Source organism: Engystomops pustulosus, chromosome 11, assembly GCF_040894005.1.
Source record: "Engystomops pustulosus chromosome 11, aEngPut4.maternal, whole genome shotgun sequence".
Taxonomy (NCBI): Eukaryota; Metazoa; Chordata; class Amphibia; order Anura; family Leptodactylidae; genus Engystomops; species Engystomops pustulosus.
In genome coordinates this window covers 41,281,209-41,296,448 of record NC_092421.1, presented here as the reverse complement: position 1 = coordinate 41,296,448, position 15,240 = coordinate 41,281,209, and the positions used below count along the sequence as shown (strand labels likewise).

Genomic DNA, 15,240 nt, shown 5'->3' with positions numbered 1-15,240 from the left:
GTGTCATCTCTGCACCAGGGTGTGCAGAGCAGCAAGGGAAGCAGACAGCATTTTCTAACCCAACATAGTTGCAATCTATAGCCACTTTTCTTTACTTGAAAAGTTTTTAAAAAAGCTTAAAAAGATCTGTCCTTTTTAATTCTGGAACAAGAACATGAAATCTAATCCAAAGAATACATTTCATTAAAAGTTCTACTAGTAGCATTATTACATTTTTAGAAATATATGAATATGTATTTGACATGAAATCAAACTATATTTATATTGGGGGAGATGTATTAATGTGTAGGTCTTTAGACCAGTGCAGAGTACAATCAGACAGTTCTTTGCTGCGATAGATTAATCCTTATGTCTGATGCTGGATTATTAATCTAGTAAAGTATAAAAATGGTTTAACACCTTCAATAGGTGCAAATTATTTCAGTAATTTACAGACAGATTAGACAGATTGATACATCTCCACCCCTGGCCCTTTCATGATCAAGCCTTTTTTATGCAATTTTCTTGTCGAGTTTTTTTTATCATCCCATCAATGTTATTTTATAAGGGTTAGAACATGTCACTGATTTGCAGATAGTGCTAGTTTTAGGTACATGGATCTTACTTTTTCCTAGTTTCAGATAATGACAGCAGTACCAAATTTAGTTTTACTACTTTGAACAACAAAACAGCTTCTTCTTTATTAAAAAAAATAGTCTTTTTCATGACATCAGAGTTTATGTTTAACGTTTTTAACAATGCCATCTTGAGATATATAGAAATTGAATTTTTCATAGTTTTTCATTTGCAAAACTTTTTGGAGTAATTATTTTTCCATTATTCAAACTTTTTTAAATTTTGAAAATGCTTTGACACTTTCTTAGCCCCGCACTTTTGATGGCTTGTAATAGTTATGGAGCATAATGTGTTATGTCGTAAAACAAAGACTGTTGGGCCTCCACTGGAACCTAATAAACATACACTCATGGCAAACCTTTGTTAGGCCCCCACATACCATGTAATGAAATTATTAACATGCAATTATGTCAGTGGGAGTACTGATACTTGGCATAAGGAATCTCTTCCCTATTAGACCACATTGATGGCGCAGTCTATATTAACTGCAGCATCTCAGGGATTCAAACAGTTCATGGGCCCTTAATGGGCACTACTACATATGTTATAAAGAGAAGCATATACAAGTTTATTCCTTTTAGTTAGGTTGGTGAAAAGGGAATATTGCATATTTCAGATGATTTTAAAGATAATAGACTTACCAAGCTATGTTTGTTTTTGGTTTAGGTGTCTGAACTTACTCCTTCTGGTGAAGTGGTGGGTCAAGCTTTTACAATTGTTACCATAAGAGTTGTTGATCTTAACAATCATCCTCCAACATTTTATGGAGAAAATGGACCACAGAATCGATTTGAACTTACTATGTATGAACATCCTCCAGAGGGGGAAATACTGAGGGGACTGAAAATCACTGTCAATGATTCAGATCAGGTTTGTATATTAATTATGGCTATTAGGTTTACACATACATTATTATTTTTTATAGTATTTTCTAGCACAATTTTCTTTTTTGTGCAATTACAGGGTGCAAATGCCAAGTTTAACCTGCGCTTGGTTGGACCTGGGGGGATATTTCGTGTAGTCCCACAGACTGTATTAAATGAAGCTCAAGTGACAATAATTGTGGAAAACTCAGCAGGAATAGACTATGAAAAGTTTCATTTGTTAACATTTAAGGTAGGTTTGTTTTGCAGTTTTCTCTATTTCATGTAATAAATAGCAATGTATACTAAACCCAGTTTCATCTAGAAGTGTCATGTGTTCTTAGCACAGGAGCAGGTACAACAGTAAGGAGCACTAAACAGTCAATTAAGTTTGTTTGTCAGACACACTGTACATGTAATGAAATCCTGGGATATAGATCATGTCAGAGGGAGGGTCTGTCTCCTTGTGACCTCTAGTAACTCTTCATTTTGATACCACTGGGGTACTTATGGGTCAAAAAACTTTCAGTTAAAAAATCACAAAGGCGTATATAGTGAGTGCATTATGAGGAAAGTACCTTACCAGTTCATTATGTTACCCTAAGGACATAACAATACACATTCCCCAAAATAATAACAATAAGAAATTAAATGATTACATTTGTGGACACTTCAATTGATAATAACATATTTTCCCCGTGGTATGGTATAGAATTACATGGCTTATGCAGCTTGGATATGCAGTATTCAGTAGCACATTATAGTGTCCTTTTTGGGCAGCTACCATTGATATTTTCCCTTCCTAATTTTGATTACAGTTTGGAAAAAAAAGTATTCAGTCAGCCAGCAATTGTGCAAGTTCTTCCAATTAAAAGATGAGAGAGGCCAGTAATTGACATTATAAGTAGACCCCAACTAACAAGAGAAAATGTGAAAACAAATCAGATTTTTAAAGACTTTATGTTCAAATATGTTCAAATTATGGTGGAAAATATGTATTTGGTCAATAACAAAAGTTCATCTGAATACTTTGTTATATATCTTTTGTTGGTAATGACCAGGGGCGCAGTTGAGATTCGCGCCTCCTGCTGGACAAGGCGTCGGCGTCAGGCTTCGCCTGCATATTCCCCCACCCGCTGCATTCACCCGCCCGCCGCCCGGCACATGTACCTGCCTGCCGACGGCACTTCCCAATGGCTGGTGGCCGGCACATTCCCCCACCTGCCAGCCGGCACATCGGTCGTCCCGCCCGCCGACACCAGTACCTGCCCGCCGGCACTGAATGTAAGAAAGAATCAAGCCACGCAGGACTGTCTACAGCTGGAGAAGAAAGGGGAATCCCTGTTGGATGAGCTTGCATTGTTGAGGAAAGAAAGCATGTGCCGTCCCAGCCCAAAGTCCGCTCCGGATACTCTCTCCGCTCCCCGCTCCGATTCCCCCCCCCCCCTCCTCCGGCTCCGATTCCCTCCCCTTCTCCGGCTCCAATTCCCCCCCTTCCCTAGCTACAATTACCCCCCGGCTCCGTCCCCCCCCAGTTCCAGTTTAGGGGCTCTGGTCCCCCCAGACCGCCCGGCACCCCCCAACCCCCGCCGAACCTGCCAAGACGAAGAAAAGAAGAAATAAGTAAGTTAACTTCTATGTATACGTATGTATATACACTCACCGGCCACTTTATTAGGTACACCTGTCCAACTGCTGTAATTTCTAATCAGCCAGTCACATGGCGGCAACTCAGTGCATTTAGGCATGTAGACATGGTCAACACAATCTCCTGCAGTTCAAAAACGTGGCATGGTTGTTGGTGCCAGAAGGGCTGGTCTGAGTATTTCAGAAACTACTGATCTACTGGGACTTTCATGCACAACCGTCTCTAGGGTTTACAGAGAATGGTCCGAAAAAGAAAAAACATCCAGTGAGCGGCAGTTCTGTGGGCGGAAATGCCTTGTTGATGCCAGAGGTCAGAGGAGAATGGGCAGACTGGTTCGAGCTGATAGAAAGGCAACAGTGACTCAAATCGCCACCAGTTATAACCAAGGTAGGCAGAAGAGCATCTCTGAACGCACAGTACGTCGAACTTTGAGGCAGATGGGCTACAGCAGCAGAAGACCACACCGGGTGCCACTACTTTCAGCTAAGAACAGGAAACTGAGGCTACAATTTGCACAAGCTCATCGAAATTGGACAGTAGAAGATTGGAAAAACGTTGCCTGGTCTGATGAGTCTCGATTTCTGCTGCGACATTCAGATGGTAGAGTCAGAATTTGGCGTCAACAACATGAAAGCATGGATCCATCCTACCTTGTATCAACGGTTCAGGCTGGTGGTGGTGGTGTCATGGTGTGGGGAATATTTTCTTGGCAGTCTTTGGGCCCCTTGGTACCAAGTGAGCATCGTTGCAACGCCACAGCCTACCTGAGTATTGTTGCTGACCATGTCCATCCCTTTATGACCACAATGTACCCAACATCTGATGGCTACTTTCAGCAGGATAATGCGCCATGTCATAAAGCTGGAATCATCTCAGACTGGTTTCTTGAACATGACAATGAGTTCACTGTACTCAAATGGCCTCCACAGTCACCAGATCTTAATCCAATAGAGCATCTTTGGGATGTGGTGGAACGGGAGATTTGCATCATGGATGTGCAGCCGACAAATCTGCAGCAATTGTGTGATGCCATCATGTCAATATGGACCAAACCTCTGAGGAATGCTTCCAGCACCTTGTTGAATCTATGCCACGAAGAATTGAGGCAGTTCTGAAGGCAAAAGGGGGTCCAACCCGTTACTAGCATGGTGTACCTATTAAAGTGGCCGGTGAGTGTATGTGTTTATGTATAGATGTGTGTGTGTGTGTATATATATATATATATATATATATATATATATATATATATATATATATATATATATATATATATTCTGTATATGGTATATGTACAGTCATGCCCAAAAGTTTTGAGAATGACACAAATACTATGTTTTCACATGATCTTTTGCCATCTGGTTTTTATGTGAGTTTGTCACGTGTTTACAGAAATAAAAGTGCAATCATATTATGAGTAACAAAAGCTTTTATTGATAGTTAGAATGAGTTAATGCACTCAAGAAGGTTGACCCTTCTTCTCCCTGGCAGCTCTCAATCAACTTTTGGACCAAATCCTGACTGATAGCAGTCCATTCTTGCACAAACAAGGCTTGCATTTTGTCACAATTTGTTGGTTTTTGTTTGTCCACCCGTCTCTTGAGGAATGACCACAAGTTCTCAATTGGATTAAGATCTGGGGAGTTTCCAGGCCATGGACCCAAAATCTTTATGTTTTGTTCCCATTTAGTTATCACTAGAGATGAGCGAGCACTAAAATGCTCGGGTACTCGTTATTCGAGATGAACTTTTCCCGATGCTCGAGTGCTCGTCTTGAATAACGAGCCCCATTGAAGTCAATGGGAGACTCGAGCATTTTTCAAGGGGACGAAGGCTCTGCACAGGGAAGCTTGGCCAAACACCTGGGAACCTCAGAAAAGGATGGAAACACCATGGAAATGGACAGGAAACAGCAGGGGCAGCATGCATGGATGCCTCTGAGGCTGCTTAATCGCACCATTATGCCAAAATTATGGGCAACAGCATGGTCATGACAGAGTGACCGAATGAGGCTAGATGGTGGCATGGTGGAGACATAGTGACCAAGTTCCATAACGTATCTGGTGAAACACCCGAAAAATGAGCCTGACACAGCTCGTTTGATAAAGGGACGTGGAGGCAGCCATGGAGACGACTTCCATGATTAAGAGCGACAGTATGGGGCATTCATATTGCGCTGCTATGATTGCAACTTCAGGTCTCCAGCATGGCGGCGACAGATGGGCCGAGTTCCACTATGTATCTGGTGAAACACCTGAAAATTCTGCCTGACACAGCTCGTTTGATAAGGGGATGATGTGCTGCATATCCTCTCGTGCTCCAGCGTCTGGGGTATAGAGAGTTGAAAGTTGCGCATGGAGACAATGGATGACGCTGTGGAGGATCGTGGAGGCGAAATGGACAGGAAACAGCAGGGGCAGCATGCATGGATGCCTCTGAGGCTGCCTAATCTTGGGATAGAGCTGGCGGTCCGCTGCCAGGTGAGCTTTCGCCTGTCCAAGCCCCTGTCTCTCGGCTCCTCCCCACCCAAAATGGGCCTGGGGGCCAGAAGCGTTTACTTTGAAAAAATTATAATTTTCAAAGCAGACCAGGTCGTTTGAATATTTCACCTAGGAATAATGGAATAGCGGTTCTATTTTTAATTGTTTTTCGGAAATGGTTCCATGATTAAGAGCGACAGTATGGGGCATCCATATTGCGCTGCTATGATTGCAACTTCAGGTCTCCAGCAGGGCGGCGACAGATGGGCCGAGTTCCACTATGTATCTGGTGAAACACCTGAAAATTCTGCCTGACACAGCTCGTTTGATAAGGGGACCATGTATGGAGGCAGTGAACTAGTAGTAGATTAAAGGTGCTGCAGTTAAAACTATGTTAGTTGGATCTTGGGATGGAGCTGGCGCTCCGCTGCCAGGCGAGCTTTCGCCAATCCAAGCCCCTGTCTCTCGGCTCCTCCCCAAACAGCACCTGTAAGAACCTTTTGTATAAGATCAAGTGTAGTAGTGTTCTTATAAGTTTGGGTTATGGTGGGTGAGGGGAATGTAAACAGATGCGCAAGAAGCGCTGAAGTAATATCGGTAAATGATAAAAGTTTGTATATTTTGTGGATTACAAAGCAGGGTGGCGACAAAGTTGACAAGTTTGATGTGGAAGCCATGAAAGCAACCCAAAATTCTGCCTGACACAGCTCGTTTGATAAGGGGACCATGTATGGAGCCAGCTCTATGGACAACCTTTGGAGGCAGCTATGGCGATGACGTGTGGAGGTAGCAATGGAGACAACGTGTGGAGGCAGCTAAAAAGACGACGCGTGGAGGCTGCTATGGAGACAATTTAATTTGGATAGTGCCTGTATGTGGCAGTCCAAAAAAGTTTTCAAACCAGAGGAGCAGGTAGGTGGTCCTCCAGAAAAATTAAATAGATTGAGTGCCTGTATGTGGCACTCCCAAAAATTCTTTAAAACAGAGGACCGGGTAGGTGGCCCTCCAGAAAAATTAAATACATAGAGTACTATAGCTAGAGCCAGTTGGCCCTGGAAAAAAATAGCCAGTTTCCTATGCTTTAGTGTACAAAGTGGAGGATAAGGAGGACAATGAGGAGGAGGAGTGCATACATTATTCAGGTTGAGCTTCTTTCACCTGGTGGAGAATGAAAATCCGGAGAAATCCAGGCTTTATTCATCTTGATAAGCGTCAGCCTGTCAGCACTGTCAGTCGACATGCGTCTACGCTAATCGGTGATGATGCCACCAGCTGCACTGAAAACCCGCTCGGACAACACGCTAGCGGCAGGGCAGGCAAGAACCTCCAAGGCATACAGCGCCAGTTCGTGCCACATGTCCAGCTTTGAAACCCAGTAGTTGTAGGGAGCTGTGTGATCATTTAGGACGATGGTATGGTCAGCTACGTACTCCCTCACCATCTTTCTGTAAAGATCAGCCCTACTCTGCCGAGACTGGTGACTGGTGACAGGTGACAGTGCTGGACAAGCTGCCTGCTCGCCTACTCTCCCTCACTACTTGTCCCGCAGAAGAACGCTCTCTGCCGCTAGTGCTGTCAGAAGGGAAATTCTGTTTCAGCTTGTGCACCAGGGCCTGGTGGTATTCATGCATTCTCACACTCCTTTCCTCTCCAGGGATAAGAGTGGAAAGGTTTTGCTTGTACCGTGGGTCCAGGAGAGTGAATACCCAGTAATCGGTGCTGGAATAAATTCTTTGAACGCGAGGGTCACGGGATAGGCAGCCTAGCATGAAATCTGCCATATGCGCCAGAGTCCCAACGCGCAAGAATTCATTCCCATCACTAGCCTGACTCTCCATTTCCTCCTCCTCCAACTCCTCTTCTTCTGCCCATACACGCTGAACAGTGAAGGACTGAACAATGGTCCCCTCTTCTGTCTCGCCAACATTTTTCTCCTCTTCCTCCTCATCCTCCTCCACCTCCTCCGATATGCGCTGAGAAACAGACCTGAGGGTGCTTTTGCTATCAACAAGGGAATCTTCTTCCCCCGTCTCTTGTGACGAGCGCAAAGCTTCCGACTTCATGCTGACCAGAGAGTTTTTCAAGAGGCCAATCAGCGGGATGGTGAGGCTGATGATGGCGGCATCGCCACTGACCTTCTGTGTTGACTCCTCAAAGTTACTCAGCACCTGACAGATATCAGACATCCACGTCCACTCCTCATTGTAGACTTGAGGAAGCTGACTGACCTGACTACCAGTTCTGGTGGAAGTTGACATCTGGCAGTCTACAATCGCTCTGCGCTGCTGGTAAACTCTGGATAACATGGTTAATGTTGAATTCTACCTCGTGGGCACGTCGCACAACAGTCGGTGAGCGGGCAGTTGGAGGCAGCGCTGCGCTGCCCTGAGAGTAGTAGCATCTGTGCTGGACTTTCTGAAATGCGCACAGATGAGGCGCACCTTCGTGAGCAAATCAGACAGATTAGGGTATGTCTTGAGGAAACGCTGAACTATGAGATTTAACACATGGGCCAGGCATGGCACATGTGTCAGTCTGCCGAGTTGCAGAGCCGCCACCAGGTTACGGCTGTTGTCACACACAACCATGCCTGGCTTCAGGTTCAGCGGTGCCAGCCACAGATCAGTCTGCGCCGTGATGCCCTGTAATAGCTCTTGGGCGGTGTGCCTTTTATCGCCCAGGCTCAGCAGTTTGAGCACCGCCTGCTGTTGCTTAGCGATGGCACTGCTGCTGTGCCTAGAGCTACCGACTGATGGCGCCATGCCCACGAATGGTAATTCGGAGGAGGTGGAGGAGGCATAGTAGGCCTTTGAGACCTGGACCGAGGTAGGCCCTGCAATCCTCGGTGTCGGCAGTATATGACCAGCCCCAGGGTCAGACTCGGTCCCAGCCTCCACCAAGTTAACCCAATGTGCCGTCAGCGATATATAGTGGCCCTGCCCGGCAGCACTCGTCCACGTGTCCGTGGTGAGGTGGACCTTGTCAGAAACGGCGTTGGTCAGGGCACGGATGATGTTCTCTGACACGTGCTTGTGCAGGGCTGGGACGGCACATCGGGAAAAGTAGTGGCGGCTGGGGACCGAATACAGAGGGGCGGCCGCCGCCATGAGGTTTCAAAAGGCCTCGGTCTCTACCAGCCTATAGGGCAGCATCTCCAGGCTAAGCAGTTTGGAGATGTGGACGTTGAGGGCTTGGGCGTATGGGTGGGTTGCACTATACTTCCTTTAGCGCTCCAGCGTCTGGGGTATGGAGAGCTGAACGCTGGTGGATGCTGTGGAGAATCGTGGAGGCGAAGATGGGGTTTTCGCACGGGAGGTGTTTGGGCGGGGTCCTGGGCAGGGGGCTGACTAGCAGATGACATAGGGGAAGGAGCAGTGGTGTGCCCGGCCGGAGGTAAACGGGCTTGGTGCCATTGAGTGGGGTGTTTAGCATTCATATGTCTGCGCATACTGGTGGTAGTTAAGCTGGTAGTGGTGGAACCCCTGCTGATTCTGGTTTGGCACAGGTTGCACACCACAGTCCATCGGTCATCCGGTGTTTCTTTAAAGAACCTCCAGACTTCTGAAAATCTAGCCCTCGCCACGGGAGCTTGACTATAGGAAACATTTGGCGCTGATGCACCAGCTCTGGCCCTGCCTCTCCGTCTGGCCCCACCACAGCCTCTTCCAACCTGTTCTGCTATAGGACTCGCCTCCGTCTCAGAAGCACTGTGTTCACCCGGCCTATCAACCCAGCTTGGGTCTGTCACCTCATCATCCTCCGATCCCTCAGTCTGCTCCCCCTCGGACTTCCTGCCCTGACAACAACTTCACCACTGTCTGACAACCGTGTCTCCTCATCGTCCGACACCTCTTTACACACTTCTTCCACTACGTCAATAAGGTCATCATCACCCACAGACTGCGACCGGTGGAAACCTGGGCATCGGAAAATAGCTCTGCAGCAACCGGACAAGTGGTTTGTGACTGTGGGAAGGGTCCAGAAAACAGTTCCTCAGAGTATGCTGGTTCAAATGCCAAATTTTGCTGGGAGGGGGCAGACTGGGGGGAAGGAGGCTGAGGTGGGGGAGCTGGAGGAGTGCTGATTTCGGTGACATGGGTGGACTGCGTGGAAACTGACTGGTGGACAAATGACTAGAAGCAATCCACGACATCACCTCTTCGCACTGTTCTGGCCTCAACAGTGCTCTACCACAAGTCCCAGTAACTTGAGACATGATGAACCTAGGGAGTGTAGCTCTGCGGCGTTCCCCTGCTCCCTCATCAGCAGGTGGTGTCTCACCCCGCCCAGGACCACAGCCTCTGACCCCTGCAGTAGTTGGACGCCCACGTCCACGCCCTACTCCTCTACCTCTAGCCCTCGGGTGAAACATTTTCCAAATTAAAGTGTAAACTTTAAATTTTTTTTTTTTTAAACAAAACTATACTATCCTATTGCTATGGCTAGTTTCTAACCTACACTGACAGCACACAACTGGATTTTGTGCTGTGCCTGATGACTTTGAGTTCTAAAAAGAAATAAACGTAAAAAAAAATAAATCAGCAGACTCTGCCTAATTCTAATCAAACCCCTAATATATTGTCCCACTTCGGTGTTTGAGGTGGATATGTGTGTCACTAAGAGCTAAGCACAATGGTCGCAAGTCTCCCTGCAAATTACTCACAATATGGTATTAGCTGCACTACTAATGGCAGCAAGCCCAGCCACAAGCAAACCAAAAAAAAGGAAAATATAACGCCATTGTAGGCCTAAATAAGCCGTTGGGGTTCTCCTATGGCTATTTTCTAGCCCACACTGAAAGCACACTGCTTTGCCAGATTACTTTGAGTTATAAAAGAAATAAATGTAAAAAAAAATAAATCAGCAGACTCTGCCTAATTCAAATCAAACCCCTAATAAATTGTCCCACTTCGGTGTTTGAGGTGGATATGTGTGTCACTAAGAGCTAAACACAATGGTCGCAAGTCTCCCTGCAAATTACTCACAATATGGTACTAGCTGCACTACTAGTGCCAGCAAGCCCAGCCACAAGCAAACCAAAAAAAAGGAAAATAAAACGTTATTGTAGCCCTAAGAAGGGCTGTTGGGTTCTTGTAGAATCACTCCTGCCTAACACTATTCTAATAGAACACCCAAACGCTTTCCCTGACCAGCAGCAGCTCTCTCCCTAGCGGCATCCAGACAGAGAATGATCCGAGCAGCGCGGGCAGGGGCTAGTCTATTCCAGGGTCACCTGATCTGGCCAGCCAACCACTGCTATTGACGTGTAAGTGTACCACGTCATGCTGGGTGGAGTGCAGAGTCTCCTGGCTTGTCATTGGCTCTGTTTCTGGCCGCCAAAAAGCAAAACGGCGGGAGATGCCATTTTCTCGAGCTGGAGAAATACTCATCCGAGCAACGAGCAGTTTCGAGTACGCTAATGCTCGAACGAGCATCAAGCTCGGACGAGTATGTTCGCTCATTTCTAGTTATCACGTTTGCTTTATGGCAAGGTGCTTCATCATGCTGGAAAAGGCATTGCTGATTACCAAACTGCTCTTGGACGGTTGGGAGAAGTTGCTCTTGGGGGACATTCTGGTACCATTCTTTATTTATGGATGTGTTTTTAGGCAAGACTGTGAGAGAGCCGATTCCCTTGGCTGAGAAGCAACCCCACACATGAATGGTTGCAGGATGTTTTACAGTTGGCATGAGACAAGACTGGTGGTATCGCTCACCTTGTCTTCTCCGAACAAGCTGTTTTCTAGATGTTCCAAACAATCGGAAAGGGGATTCATTAGAGAAAATGACTTTACCTCAGTCCTCAGCAGTCCACTCCCTGTACCTTTTGCAGAATATCAGTCTGTCCCTGATGTTTTTTCTGGAGAGAAGTGGCTTCTTTGCTGCCCTCCTTGACACCAGGCCTTGCTCCAAGAGCCTCCGCAGTACGTTCAGATGCACTCAAACCTGCCTGCTGCCATTCCTGTGCAAGCTCTGCACTGCTGGTAGCCGAATCCCGAAGCTGAAACACTTTTTAGAGATGGTCCTGGCGCTTGCTGCTCCTTCTTGGGTGCCCTGGAGACTTTTTGGCAACAATAGAACCTCTCTACTTGAATTCCTTGATGACCCGATAGATGGTTGACTGAGGTGAAATCTTTCTAGCTGCAATACTCCCTGATACGCCAGTTTTGTGCAGTGCAATGATGACTGCACATATTTCTTTAGAGATAACCATGGTTAACAGAAGAGAAACAATGATGCCAAGCACCAGCCTCCTTGTAAAGTGTCCGGTGGTGTGATTCTTACTTGATCATGACAGATTGATCTCCAGCCATGTCCTCATCAACACCCACACCTGTGTTAATGGAGCAATCACTGAAAATATGTAATCTGTTCCTTTTAAGGCAGGCCTGCAATGAAGTTGAAATGTGTTTTGGGGGAAAAGTTTATTTTCTAGGCAAATATTGACTTTGCAATTAATTGCTGTTAAGCTGATCACTCTTTATAACATTCTGGAGTATATGCAAATTGCCATTATAAAACCTGATGCAGTAGATTAACATTTGTATCATTCTCAAAACTTTTGGCCCACTGTATGTGTGTGTGTATGTGTGTAGATGTTGTATATACTGTTATATAATTTTATAAGATGTTGTATATACTGTTATATAATTTTAATTTTAGTTACTACATGGTGGCATGCTGTTTGCATTTTACACTACATGGCAGTGTTCTGCATGTATTTTATACTACATGGCGGCACGCTTTATTCATTTTATACTACATGGCGGTACTCTATATGCATTTTATATTATATGGCGGCACGCTGTATGCATTTTACACTACATGGCGGTACGTTGTATGTATTTTATATTACATGGCAGTATGCTGTATGCATTTTAGTCGTACATGGTGGCACGCTGTATCTATTTTCTACGCTGTATCTGATATATTACATATATGGGGGGGGCATCTCTCTATGGCTTGTTTCACCACTGGTAATGACAGAGGTCAAACGCTTTCTTCATGTCTTCACAAGGTTGGCACAAACTATTGCTGACATTTCTATACAGAGATCTCCTCTAGAGCAGTGATGTTTTTGGACTGTCAAAGGGCTACACAGACTTTCAACTCCCTTCAAAGGTTTTCTATTGGGTTAAGATCTGGAGGCCACTCCAGGACCTTGAAAAGCTTCTTACAAAGCCACTCTTTCATTACCCTGGCAGTGTGCTTGGGATCATTGTCATGCTGAAAGACAAAGCCATGTTTCATCTTTAATGCCTATACTGATGGAAGGAGTTTTAAGTCTCACGATACATGCCCCTATAACTTATCTATATGGATCAGTGGTCCTGTTCACTTTGCAGAGAAACAGCCCCTCATCATGATATTGCCATCCCCATGCTTTACAGTAGGTATGGTGTTCTTTGGATGCAACATTGCACCAGCAACATTCACCCTCCTCCAAACATGACAAGTTGTGTTTCTAACAAACAGTTCTACATTGGTTTTATCTGACCATATGACATTCTCCGAATTCTCTTATGGAACTTCCAAATACTCTCTAGCAAACTTCAGATGGGTCCAGATATGTACTGGCTGAAGCAGGGGGACATGCCTGACACTGCAGGATCTGAGTCCCTGGCGGCATAGTGTGTTACCGATGGAAGCCTTTGTTATGTTGGTCCCAGCTATCTGCAGGTCATTCACTATGTCCCCCATGTTGTTCTCGGATTTTCGCTCAAGGTTCTTGTGATCATTTTGACCCCACACGGGTGATATCTTTTGTGGGCCCCAGATCCACAAAGGCAAGTATACACCTTATTTTCAAATTGTTCTAAGATAGATAAAAGCCTTATTGGTCAGGCCTAAACTTAACCTTTATTGGTATACTGAAATAAAAAATAACCAATTATTAATTACTCTCTAACTTTTAAAATTACTTGTTGAGGCTGCTATTGTACAATAAATTGTGTGTTTTGGGGGATAATTCTCTCCTCAAAAAAAATTATTCTAATAGTGGATCTCTTCAGTGATATCACTAATGAACAGCCTCAGACAAGGAACTTAAAACACAAACACGAGACCCCCCTGATATGTTTTTGCTGGAGCACCAGATTCAACAGGGGATCAGGGCAATACCAATAATGGTTAAGTTTTAGGCCTGATCAATAAGGCTTTTTCTGTCTTAGGACAGTTTGAAAATAAGGAGCCCCTGATCGAGGGAGATTATGAGTGATCTTGTATGTCTTCCATTTTTTAATTATTGCTCCCATAGATGATTTATTCACACCAAGCTGCTTGCCTATTGCAAATGAAGTCTTCCCAGAGTGGTGCAGTTCTACAATCTTCTTTCCTTCGACAACCCTTTGGCCTCCACTATAGTGGAGTTTTAAATGTGACTGAGGTTGTGGACATGTGTCTTTTATACTAATACTACAGATGGAGGACAGAGGAGCCTCTTAAAGAAGTTACAGGACTGTGAAATACAGAAATCTTGCTTATTTGTAGGTGAGCAAATAATTATTTTCCACCATAATTTTTAAATTAATTCTTTAAAAATCAGACAATGTGATTTTCTGAATTTGTTTTCACATTTTGGGGCAGATTTATTAAGCTGTCTGAAAGTCAGAATATTCCTAGTTGTCCATGGCAACCAATCACAGCTTCCCTTTAATATGAGCACTGGTAAAATGAAAGCGGAGCTGTAATTGGTTACCATGGGTAGCTAGGAATATTCTGACAGCTTGATAAATCTGCCCCATTGTCTCTCATAGTTAAGGTTCTACCTATGATGTCAGTTACCGGTCTCTCTCATCTTTTGAAAAGGGAGAACTTGCATAATAAGTGGCTGACTACATTTTTTTTCTCCACAGCATTTAACATATTTTCAATATTTTTATATTTGAATATTTTTAGCTTCTTGCCATTGAGGTGAACACACCAGAAAAATTCAGTTCTACAGCTGATATAACTATTCACCTACTTGATATCAACGACAACGTCCCAAGATTCTCTTCTGAATATTATGTTGCTAGAATACCAGAGAATTCCCCTGGCGGTTCCAATGTTGTGGCTGCTACAGTAAGTTCTCTTATGTGTTTTCTAAAAAATGTCTGTCTAATAGTCCTGCTTGGTAAATCTGAACTGTTTCCTACCTACACCTTTGATAATCAACACAACAGTTTGTTTAGTTGTTTGATATTGTTCATGACACTTTTTCCTTAAGTTTGCATAAGTTTAAGAATGCAGGAGATTTATCATTCGCCAGAGTCAGAATGAGTAAGGGAAAGAGAGAAAAATGTTAAGCCAGTTTAACCCACAGTCCCCTGTACCGATTTGCTCAGTACACTGAAAGAACAGGAAGCTCAGTGTCTATAACAGCTGAGTCTGAAGAGATGATCTACAGCACTGCCGGTTCAGCTCCTCATCATAGCTGAACCGAATTCGGGAACCATGGGTAATCTACCGCTGAAATCTTTGTGTAACACATGCGGTCGAAGCAAGCTTAGATTGAAGGTGTGAACTCTTTAAATGCCAAGTTATTTAAATGTCTTCATGGGGATTCCCTGCACGTTCAGCTACCCCCCAAAGCATTTCTGGGGAATTTCCAATTGGCGCTTTGGCAACTCTGTCCACAGTAAATGCATAATTGCAG

The 15,240-nt window shown here is 44.7% G+C and overlaps 1 protein-coding gene across 2 annotated transcripts in view; it reads left to right on the top strand.

Annotated features, from left to right (window-relative positions):
- The window catches only part of CDHR1 (cadherin related family member 1), an 88,859-nt gene that overhangs the window by 46,507 nt on the left and 27,112 nt on the right, over window positions 1-15,240 (top strand). For both annotated transcript variants that reach the window (XM_072129274.1, XM_072129275.1), the window contains exons 11-13: window positions 1,282-1,485; window positions 1,579-1,731; window positions 14,502-14,666. In XM_072129274.1, coding sequence (XP_071985375.1) covers window positions 1,282-1,485; window positions 1,579-1,731; window positions 14,502-14,666 — 522 coding nt within the window. The remainder of the gene's footprint in view (window positions 1-1,281; window positions 1,486-1,578; window positions 1,732-14,501; window positions 14,667-15,240) is intronic.